Source organism: Crinia signifera, chromosome 9 (assembly GCF_055691185.1).
Source record: "Crinia signifera chromosome 9, ASM5569118v1, whole genome shotgun sequence".
Taxonomy (NCBI): Eukaryota; Metazoa; Chordata; class Amphibia; order Anura; family Myobatrachidae; genus Crinia; species Crinia signifera.
In genome coordinates, this window is record NC_139225.1 from 163,721,738 (window position 1) to 163,734,129 (window position 12,392).

Here is a 12,392-nt window from a genome sequence, read left to right on the forward strand (position 1 = left end):
TACCTAACCCTGCCCTTCCACAGAGTACCTAACTCTCCACCACGTACCTAACCCTAACCCTCCATCACATACCTAACCATCCACCACGTACCTAACTCTCCACCACGTACCTAACCCTAACCCTCCATCACATACCTAACCCTCCACCACGTACCTAACTCTCCACCACGTACCTAACCCTAACCCTCCATCACATACCTAACCCTAACCCTCCATCACATACCTAACCCTCCACCACGTACCTAACCCTCCACCACGTACCTAACTCTCCACCACGTACCTAACCCTAACCCTCCATCACATACCTAACCCTCCACCACGTACCTAACTCTCCACCACGTACCTAACCCTAACCCTCCATCACATACCTAACCCTCCACCACGTACCTAACCCTCCACCACGTACCTAACCCTCCACCACGTACCTAACTCTTCACCACGTACCTAACCCTAACCCTACAGCACGTACCTAACCCTGCCACTCCACAGAGTACCTAACTCTCCACCACATACTTAACCTTCACCCTCCACAGAGTACCTAACTCTACCCCTCCCCCTGGTGCCTAACCCTCCACCACATACCTAACCCTACCTCTCCACAGAGTATCTAACCCTCCCTCACCACCTGATGCCTAACCGTCCACCACGTACGTAACCCTGCCCCTCCACAGAGTACCTAACCCTGCCCCTCCCCCTGGTGCCTAACCCTCCATCATGTTCCTAACCCTACCCCTCCCCCTGATGCCTAACGCTCCCCCATCCCCTGGTGCCTAACCATCCACTACATACCTAACCTTGCCCCTCCACCACGTATTTAACCCTCCACCACATACCTAACCCTACCCCTGACCATGGTGCCTAACCCTAACTCCCCCCCCTCCCCGTGCCTAACCCTCCCTCTGGTGCCTAACCCATCACCACGTACCTAACATTACTCCTCCACCAAGTACCTAACCCTGCCCTCCACCTGATGCCTAATCCTCCGCCACGTACCTAACCCTCCACCAAGTACCTAACCCTGCCCCTCCCCCTGATACCTAACCCTCGACCAAGTACCTAACCCTAACCCTTCACCAAGTACCTAACCCTGCTCCTCTTCCTGATGCCTAACCCTCCACCACGTCCCTAACCCTACCCCTCCAGAGTATCTAACCCTCCCCCACCCCGATGCCTAACCATCCACCACGTCCCCAACCCTGCCTCTCCACAGAGTACCTAACCCTGCCCCTCCCCTGATGCCTAACCCTCCACCAAGTACCTAACCCCCCCTTCCCCTGATGCCTAACCCTACAGCACATACCTAACCCTAACTCTCCCACAAGTACCTAAAACTCCCCTTCCCCCTGATGCCTAACCCTCCATGTACCAAACCCTGCTCCTCCCCTGATGCCTAACCCTCCACCACGTCCCTAACCCTACCCCTCCACAGAGTATCTAACCCTCCCCCACCCCGATGCCTAACCATCCACCATGTCCCCAACCCTGCCTCTCCTCAGAGTACCTAACCCTGTCCCTCCCCCTGGTGTCTAACCCTCCACCACATACCTAACCCTGCCCCTCCACCATGTATCTAACCCTCCACCAAGTACCTAACCCTCCCCCTGATACCTAACCTTTCACCAAGTACCTAACCCTCCCCCTCTCCCAGATGCATAAGCCTACCTAACCCTAACTTTCCCCAAGTACCTAACCCTCCACCAAGTAACTAACCCCACCCCTCTCCCTGGTGCCTAACCCTCCACCACGTATCTAACCCTGCCCCTCCACCAAGTACCTAACCCTCCCCCTGGTGCCTAACCATCCACCATATACCTAACCCTGCCCCTCAGCCACGTATCTAACCCTCCACCAAGTACCTAACCCTACTCCTCCCCATGGTGCCTAACCCTCCCTTTGGTGCCTACCCCTCTCAAAATCCTCCTCCAAGTGCCTAACCCTACCCCTCCCCTAAGTGCATAGGCTTAAGCCCTCGCCATTTGCCTCGTGTCGATCCCCTAAAACCATGAACAATTGCCGAAAAGCCATGTGTTAATCCTCTCTGTACATTGTGGCCCTTTGAACCTGTTGACCTTAGTCCATATCGACCATTCACACGTTGACCTTTCTGACCCTGCCGATCTATTCTGGTGTTGCCCGTGGATATATTTTGAGAGTGATTCAGCTTTAACATTAACGTCTAGGGATCATTCTAGCACCCTATAGCACAGATTGGTCTGCATCTCTCTTCTGAAATACAGACCAGTCTGTGCTAGAAGCACCAAAGCAGAGAGTGACACCCCAGGCAGGAAACAGGAACTGCACAGGTATTGAAAGGTGCAGGGTGGTAGAATAGGAAACATGAAGGTACATAGACAGTATAACATGGGCAGGTCACATGACATGCCCGGTACTTACACACAATGTACAATGTGATGGGAAACTGACAATTATGGCTCAGCCACTCACATAGGGATCACTATCCCCTCTCTGAGGACTACAAGCTGCAGGAGCCCGGCATGAAATCTGGGCTCTCTGAGTTTGAAACCTCATTCATACACACTGTAATGAGAAAACAAAGATGGCAGGGTTTAGTGTATAATCGTATAGTGTCACCCCTCTATATGCTCCATACATATTCACAATTACCAGCTATATAAGGACAGTACATAATAGGAACCAGGTCTGGTTCCCCCGCATTAACGCTGAGAGGCAGCTGATGGTAATGGTCCACCGCCGGTTCCATACTCCAAACCCCAACCTCCATGGAGGAAGGACACAGCTACCGGTGGGAACATAATAACGGAGGAAGGTAAAGGCTACCGGAGGGAATAATAACGGAGGAAGGACACAGCTACTGGAGGGAATAATAATGGAGGAAGGACACAGCTACCGGAGGGAATAATAATGGAGGAAGGACACAGCTACCAGAGGGAATAATAACGGAGGAAGGACACAGCTACCGGAGGGAATAATAACGGAGGAAGGACACAGCTACCAGGAGGGAATAATAAAGGAGGTAGGACACAGCTACCGGAGGGAATAATAATGGAGGAAGGACACAGCTACCGGAGGGAACAGAATAACGGAGGAAGGAAAAGGCTAACGGAGGGAATAATAACGGAGGAAGGACACAGCTACCGGAGGGAATAATAATGGAGGCAGGACACAGCAACCGGAGGGAATAATAAAGGAGGTAGGACACAGCAACCGGAGGGAATAATAATGGAGGAAGGACACAGCTACCGGAGGGAACAGAATAACGGAGGAAGGAAAAGGCTACCGGAGGGAATAATAACGGAGGATGGACACAGCTACTGGAGGGAATAATAACGAAGGAAGGGCACAGCTACCGGATGGAATAATAACGGAGGATGGACACAGCTACCGGAGGGAATAATAATGAAGGAAGGACATAGCTACCGGTGGGAACATAATAACGGAGTAAGGGAAAGGCTACCGGAGGGAATAATAATAGAGGAAGGACACAGCTACCGGATGGAATAATAACGGAGGAAGGACACAGCTACCGGAGGGAATAATAAAGGAGGTAGGACACAGCTACCGGAGGGAATAATAATGGAGGAAGGACACAGCTACCGGTGGGAACATAATAACGGAGGATGGACACAGCTACCGGAGGGAATAATAATGAAGGAAGGACATAGCTACCGGTGGGAACATAATAACGGAGTAAGGGAAAGGCTACCGGAGGGAATAATAATGGAGGAAGGACACAGCTACCGGATGGAATAATAACAGAGGAAGGGCACAGCTACCAGAGGGACCAATAACAGAGGAAGGGCACAGCTACCGGAGGGAATAATAACGGAGGAAGGACATTGCTTCCGGAGGGAATAATAACGGAGGATGGACACAGCTACTGGAGGAAGGACACAGCTACCGGACGGAATAATAACGAAGGAAGGACACAGCTACCGGATGGAATAATAATGGAGGATGGACACAGCTACCAATAATAACAGAGGAAGGGCACAGCTACCGTAGGGAATAATAACGGAGGAAGGACACAGCTACCGGAGGGAATAATAAAGGAGGAAGGGCACAGCTACCAGAGGGAATAATAACGGAGGAAGGACACAGCTACCGGAGGGAATAATAACGGAGGAAGGACACAGCTACCAGGAGGGAATAATAAAGGAGGTAGGACACAGCTACCGGAGGGAATAATAATGGAGGAAGGACACAGCTACCGGAGGGAACAGAATAACGGAGGAAGGAAAAGGCTAACGGAGGGAATAATAACGGAGGAAGGACACAGCTACCGGAGGGAATAATAATGGAGGCAGGACACAGCAACCGGAGGGAATAATAAAGGAGGTAGGACACAGCAACCGGAGGGAATAATAATGGAGGAAGGACACAGCTACCGGAGGGAACAGAATAACGGAGGAAGGAAAAGGCTACCGGAGGGAATAATAACGGAGGATGGACACAGCTACTGGAGGGAATAATAACGAAGGAAGGGCACAGCTACCGGATGGAATAATAACGGAGGATGGACACAGCTACCGGAGGGAATAATAATGAAGGAAGGACATAGCTACCGGTGGGAACATAATAACGGAGTAAGGGAAAGGCTACCGGAGGGAATAATAATAGAGGAAGGACACAGCTACCGGATGGAATAATAACGGAGGAAGGACACAGCTACCGGAGGGAATAATAAAGGAGGTAGGACACAGCTACCGGAGGGAATAATAATGGAGGAAGGACACAGCTACCGGTGGGAACATAATAACGGAGGATGGACACAGCTACCGGAGGGAATAATAATGAAGGAAGGACATAGCTACCGGTGGGAACATAATAACGGAGTAAGGGAAAGGCTACCGGAGGGAATAATAATGGAGGAAGGACACAGCTACCGGATGGAATAATAACAGAGGAAGGGCACAGCTACCAGAGGGACCAATAACAGAGGAAGGGCACAGCTACCGGAGGGAATAATAACGGAGGAAGGACATTGCTTCCGGAGGGAATAATAACGGAGGATGGACACAGCTACTGGAGGAAGGACACAGCTACCGGACGGAATAATAACGAAGGAAGGACACAGCTACCGGATGGAATAATAATGGAGGATGGACACAGCTACCAATAATAACAGAGGAAGGGCACAGCTACCGTAGGGAATAATAACGGAGGAAGGACACAGCTACCGGAGGGAATAATAAAGGAGGAAGGGCACAGCTACCGGAGGAAGGACACAGCTACTGGAGGGAATAATAACGGAGGAAGGGCACAGCTACAGGATGAAATAATAACAGAGGAAGGGCACAGCTACCGGAGGAAATAATAACGGAGGAAGGGCACAGCTACCGGAGGAAATAATAACGGAGGAAGGACACAGCTACCGGAGGGAATAATAACAGAGGAAGGGCACCACTACCAGAGGGAACAATAATGGAGGAATGACACCGCTACCGGAGGAATAATAACAGAGGAAGTAATAACGGAGGAAGGACACAGCTACCGGATAAAATAAAATCAGAGGAAGGGCACCGCTACCAGAGGGAACAATAACGGAGGAAGTACACAACTACCGGATGGAATAATAACGGAGAAAGGGCACAGCTACCGGAGGGAATAAGAACTGAGGAAGGGCACAGCTAGTGGAGGGAATAATAACGGAGGAAGGACACAGCTACCGGATGGAATAATAACGGAGGAAGGGCACAGTTACCAGATGGAATAAGAATGGAGTAAGGGAACAGCTACCGGAGGGAATAAGAATGGAGGAAGGGCACAGCTACTGGAGGGAATAATAACGGAGGAAGGACATAGCTATGGGATGGAATAATAATGGAGGAAGGGCACAGCTACCGGAGGGAATAAGAACGGAGGAAGGGCACAGCTACTGGAGGGAATAATAACGGAGGAAGGACACAGCTACCGGATGGAATAATAACGGAGGAAGGGCACAGCTACCGGAGGGAATAATAACGGAGGAAGGACACAGCTACCGGATGGAATAATAACGGAGGAAGGGCACAGCTACCGGAGGGAATAAGAACGGAGGAAGGGCACAGCTACTGGAGGGAATAATAACGGAGGTAGGACACAGCTACTGGAGGGAATAATAACGGAGGAAGGGCACAGCTACCGGAGGGAATAAGAACGGAGGAAGGGCACAGTTACCAGATGGAATAAGAATGGAGGAAGAACTGTTAGATCTATGAACGCGCTCTAATAGAACAGACATGACTTACATGAAATCATCAGATAATCTTCAGTAGTGCCTTTTACATCGTCATCATCCTCACTTTTAACAGTAACAGAGGACCCGGTGGCTTGGATGGCAGGAGAATGTATAATCGCGTCCGAATCACAGCTGGCTACTAACACCTCCTCCGAGACCAAGCTGGGAGAATGAGGTCCAGACACAGCATCCTCCACCACCTGCGCCAGCTGTCCATCCACCCCAGTGACCAGATCAGCCACGAAGACTTGGTCGGGGACACTAACGGTTTCTGTGATGATGTCGGACTCCAGGACATGATGGCTGCCGTCTAACTCCTCTTCCATAGCAACGTCCGTTTCCAGGACAGCCTCGGGAATGATGACATTTTCTTCCACCACGTCGGCCTCTGTGATAATATCTGGGCCCTGGATGACTTCGTCTGACAGCTCACCGTGCTCCAGCGTCAGTTCCTCATCTGTGATGATGTCGGAAACTAAGACGGCTTCTGGAACCGACACAACTATGTGGTCGCCGTCGACGTGGGCTGTGCCAGTTATCCCGGCCGCTGTGTAAACAACAGCAGATGGTATAAAGTAACAGCTAAGACTTCAACAACATTAACAATCGCCATGCATGGGGGGTGTGGGGGGGGGGGGTACTGTTCTAAACTGTAGAGGAAATCAATGCATCTAACACCGGGTCCAATGCGTGTTTAACTGGATGCTTCTGGCTTTGGGCAGGACGAGTAATGTTGGGTAACGTGTGCTAATACCGCTTCTCCCCTATAACGCATCACTTCATTAAGATAATACATCTCCCCCAAAGTACCAACCAACCAGCTCCTAGCTGCCATGGTACAGGCAGACTGGCATAGGTTCCCATGCGCAGTGTTGCAGCCCTCTGACTGATGGGGACACAAATGCGCTGTGATTTAGACAAATGCACTGCGGCAAAAAATTAGCCCCGGCAAACAGTAACCCTGGTGCGTAAGCAAATGTGTGTACTACACATGGGCAGACTAGGTGGGCCAAGTGCAATCATATTCTATGTATCCTTCCGCCATGGTCTAGACCTGGAACATTCACACAGAACACATACAACAATGTGACAGCCAGGTGCATTACCAAAGTCCTGCATGATCATGGTGTGACGCATGCTGGACTCTTGTGCCTGCAGGTCCAGCCCTCCACCTACAGGATCCATAATTATTTTGAGTCATTCACAAAACCTACGAACAAAAAAAGTACATGTCAGCCAGCTCCCTGGAGGTTGTATGGCAGGGATGGGGAACCTTCGGCCCTCCAGCTGATGTTGAACTACACATCCCATACTGTCCTGCTACAGTTTTGCTATTTGGCCATGATAAAACTGTAACAAGGCATGCTGGGATGCATAGTTCAACAACAGCTGGAGGGCCGAAGGTTTCCCCATCCCTGTTGTATAGGAACATACTATACAATCATCAAACAACTACATTGTATTGTCACAGGGGAGCAAACACAAAGGATATAACACCCCTTTTTCCTGGGTCTGACCCAATATTTGAGACACGGGGTGATTCTGGTTGGCTCGGTAAGATGCGAGGATCTGAGCTTACCGAACAACAGAGACGCCGTTATCATTGATCAACAGCAATTGGTAGAATAGGATTGATCATTAGTGATAATGATAACTGATTACAAATAAGTAGAGATATGATGGATCAGTAATGATCAGTAGGGATACAATGGATCACTAACGATCAGGTAGGATATGATGGATCACTAATGATCTGGTAGGATATGATGGATCACTAATGATCTAGTAGGATATGATGGATCACTAATGATCAGGTAGGATATGACGGATCACTAATGATCTGGTAGGATATGATGGATCACTAATGATCTGGTAGGATATGATGGATCACTAATGATCTGGTAGGATGTGATGGATCAGTAATGATCTGGTAGGATATGATGGATCATTAATGATCTGGTAGGATATGATGGATCACTAATGATCAGGTAGGATATGATGGATCACTAACGATCAGGTAGTATATGATGGATCACTAATGATCTAGTAGGATATGATGGATCACTAATGATCTGGTAGGATATGATGGATCACTAATGATCAGGTAGGATATGACGGATCAGTAATGATCAGGTAGGATATGATGGATCACTAGTGATCAGGTAGGATATGATGGATCAGTAATGATCTGGTAGGATATGATGGATCACTAATGATCTGGTAGGATATGATGGATCACTAATGATCAGGTAGGATATGATGGATCACTAATGATCAGGTAGGATATGATGGATCACTAATGATCTGGTAGGATATGATGGATCACTAATTATCTGGTAGGATATGATGGATCACTAATGATCAGGTAGGATATGATGGATCAGTAATGATCTGGTGGGATATGATGGATCACTAATGATCTGGTAGGATATGATGGATCACTAATGATCAGGTAGGATATGATGGATCACTAATGATCTGGTAGGATATGATTGATCACTAATGATCTGGTAGGATATGATGGATCACTAATGATCTGGTAGGATATGATGGATCCGTAATGACCAGGTAGGATATGATGCATCAGTAATGATCAGGTAGGATATGATGGATCAGTAGTGATCTGGTAGGATATAATGGATCAGTAGTGATCAGGTAGGATATGAGGGATCACTAATGATCAGGTAGGATATGATGGATCAGTAATGATCTGGTAGGATTTGATAAATCACTAATGATCTGGTAGGATATGATGGATCAGTAGTGATCTGGTAGGATATGATGGATCACTAATGATCAGGTAGGATATGATGGATCAGTAATGATCTGGTAGGATATGATGGATCAGTAATGATCTGGTATGATATGATGGATCACTAGTGATCAGGTAGGATACGATGGATCACTAGTGATCAGGTAGGATATGACGGATCAGCAATGATCAGGTAGGATATGAGGGATCACTAGTGATCAGGTAGGATATGATGGATCACTAATGATCAGGTAGGATATGATGGATCAGTAATGATCAGGTAGGATATGATGGATCAGTAATGATCGGGTAGGATATGATGGATCACTGGTGATCTGGCAGGATATGATGGATCAGTAATGATCAGGTAGGATATGATGGATCAGTAGTGATCAGGTAGGATATGATGGATCACTAATGATCAGGTAGGATATGATGGATCACTAGTGGTCAGGTAGGATATGATGGATCAGTAATGATCTGGTATGATATGATGGATCAGTAGTGATCTGGCAGGATATGATGGATTAGTAATGATCAGGTAGGATATGATGGATCAGTAGTGATCAGGTAGGATATGATGGATCAGTAGTGATCAGGTAGGATATGATGGATCAGTAATGATCTGGTAGGATATGATGGATCACTAACGATCTGGTAGGATATGATGGATCACTAGTGATCAGGTAGCTTATAATGGATCACTAATGATCAGGTAGGATATGACGGATCAGTAATGATCTGGTAGGATATGATGGAACAGTAATGATCTGGAAGGATATGATGGATCAGTAATGATCTGGTAGGATATGATGGATCAGCAGTGATCTGGTAGGATATGATGGCTCACTAGTGATCTGGTAGGATATGATGGATCAGTAATGATCTGGTAGGATATGATGGATCAGTAATGATCAGGTAGGATATGATGGATCACTAGTGATCAGGTAGGATATCATGGATCAGCAGTGATCTGGTAGGCTATGATGGATTACTAGTGATCTGGTAGGATATGATGGATCAGTAATGATCTAGTAGGATATGATGGATCAGTAATGATCAGGTAGGATATCATGGATCAGTAATGATAAGGTAGGATATCATGGATCACTAGTGATCAGGTAGGATATGATGGATCAGTAATGATCAGGTAGGATATGATGGATCAGTAGTGATCAGGTAGGATATGATGGATCAGCAGTGATCTGGTAGGATATGATGGATCACTAGTGATCAGGTAGGATATGATGGATCAGCAGTGATCTGGTAGGATATGATGGATCACTAATGATCTGGTAGGATATGATGGCTCACTAGTGATCTGGTAGGATATGATGGATCAGTAGTGATCTGGTAGGATATGATGGATCAGTAATGATCTGGTAGGATATAATGGATCAGTAATGATCAGGTAGGATATAATGGATCAGTAATGATCTGGTAGGAGATGATGGATCACTAGTGATCAGGCCGGATGGCTGAGCAGACACCCGGCCGGGTAATGACGGGTGAGAGGGGACCAGGCGGGTGAGCGATGACGGGCAGGTGACAGCTCCCGTACACACCGGGCTCGGGGGTCTCCGGTTCCCCGGCCGCCGCGGCCTGCAGAGGCCTCTCCTCCTCCTCCTCCTCCCCCCCGGGCCTAGCCCCGCTCCGTCCTCCCCGCCTGCCCCCAGTACCTGGCCGGGGTCCCGGGCGTCCCTCACCGTGCCGTGTCCGCGGGATCCGGAGCAGGGGGCTGCGGGGGACTCGGCCAATCAGCGCGGGGAGCGGCGGGCGCGGCCTCCTCCTCCTCCTCCCCCCCGGCCTGGCGCGGCCTCCTCCTCCCGCCGCCTCACGTCACTGCCCGGGGAGGGGGAGACCGAGCGGCCGGGGCCGAGGCCTGTGCCCGGTGCTGCTGCCTCCCGCCCAACGGGCCCCCGCTCCTGGGGAACTACAAGGACCAGCCAGCAGCTGGGACCCTGATACCCTGTCATGTCCTGCAGTACAGATCCATTACATGGCCGACATGCAGGGATACATATACAACATACATACATACATACAAATACACACATACATATAAACATACATACATAGCTAAGCCCCCGCTCTGGGGAACTACAAGGACCAGCCAGCAGCTGGGACCCTGATACCCTGTCATGTCCTGCAGTACTGATCCATTACATGGCCGACATGCAGGGATACATACATACATTACATACATACATTACATACATACATACATACATACATACATTGCTAAGCCCCCGCTCTGGGGAACTACAAGGACCAGCCAGCAGCTGGGACCCTGATACCCTATCATGTCCTGCAGTACAGATCCATTATATGGCCGACATGCAGGGATACATACATACATTACATACATACATTATATACATACAAATACATACATATAAACATACATTACATACAAATACGCCCATACATACATTACATACATACATACATACACACACACATTGCCAAGGCCCTCTTTGGGGATCTACAAGGACCCTGATACCTTGCCATGTCTTACTGTACATTACATGGCTGACATGCAGTGATACATTCATGTTATACATACATACATCACAATTACATTAGACAGTCACGCTATTAAGACGGGGTCTGGAGGGGTGGCATTCCTGGACTATACGATGTCCGGGAACAGGCAGTTAACCCCGGACGCTGGTCTTAATTACCAGACTGTCTATATATATATATATATATATATATATATATATATATAGTCCAGGATGGTATCCTAAGATACCCTAGGGCGGCACTCAACGGATTGATTCTGTTCAAAATGATGCAGACCACAACCAGCAAATTTGTTCTAACATTTCGGTATTTTACTACCTTTATCAAATACTGAAACGTTAGAACAAATTTGCTGGTTGTGGTCTGCATCATTTTGAACAGAATCAATCCATTGAGTGCCGCCCTAGGGTATCTTAGGATACCATCCTGGACTGTATTTACTATTGAAGGGCACCACGGGAGCTGCAGTGATTAGCGGGAGTGTCGGACCTGGTCACTAGCTATATATATATATATATATATATATATATATATATATATATATATATATATATATATATAAATATGTGTGTCTGTATCTGTCCTTGAAAACGGGGGTATGTTGCCCCGAAACGCCGTTGGAGAATAAAGGCATTTTAATCCAACCACTGGAATGGAGTCTATTTGAGTGCTGCCCACACACTGGTATATATCTATATATATATATATATAGATATATAGTACTTCCTCATATTTGCAGCCACTGCTATGCCAGTTACATTACCCGCTACTTAACCGTTACGTAAGGATTTTTGGCCACCCTCTTGTGTCCATGCCACCATCTATTACCATTAGTAAAGTTGTGGCGAGTGGAGCACTACGTAAGTTCTGCAGCGTAAGTGGTGGCCGCAAAGATGAGGAAGTATATATATAACT

The 12,392-nt window shown here is 47.9% G+C and overlaps 1 protein-coding gene across 6 annotated transcripts in view; it reads right to left on the reverse strand.

The window, feature by feature from the left end:
- Positions 1-10,904, reverse strand: part of ZNF711 (ZFX family zinc finger ZNF711) — a 34,947-nt gene extending 24,043 nt beyond the window's left edge. Inside the window, exons 1-3 of one of the 6 annotated variants that reach the window (XM_083160358.1) lie at positions 10,631-10,904; positions 7,306-7,409; positions 6,210-6,746 (exon numbers count right to left, since the gene is read on the reverse strand). In XM_083160358.1, coding sequence (XP_083016484.1) covers positions 6,210-6,746; positions 7,306-7,384 — 616 coding nt within the window. In that variant the 5' untranslated portion in view covers positions 7,385-7,409; positions 10,631-10,904. Of the gene's footprint in view, positions 1-6,209; positions 6,747-7,305; positions 7,410-10,516; positions 10,536-10,630 lie in introns of those variants that run through there. The other 5 variants (XM_083160356.1, XM_083160355.1, XM_083160357.1 and 2 more) reach the window with 5 other exon arrangements.
- Between the last annotated feature and the right edge of the window lie 1,488 nt (positions 10,905-12,392).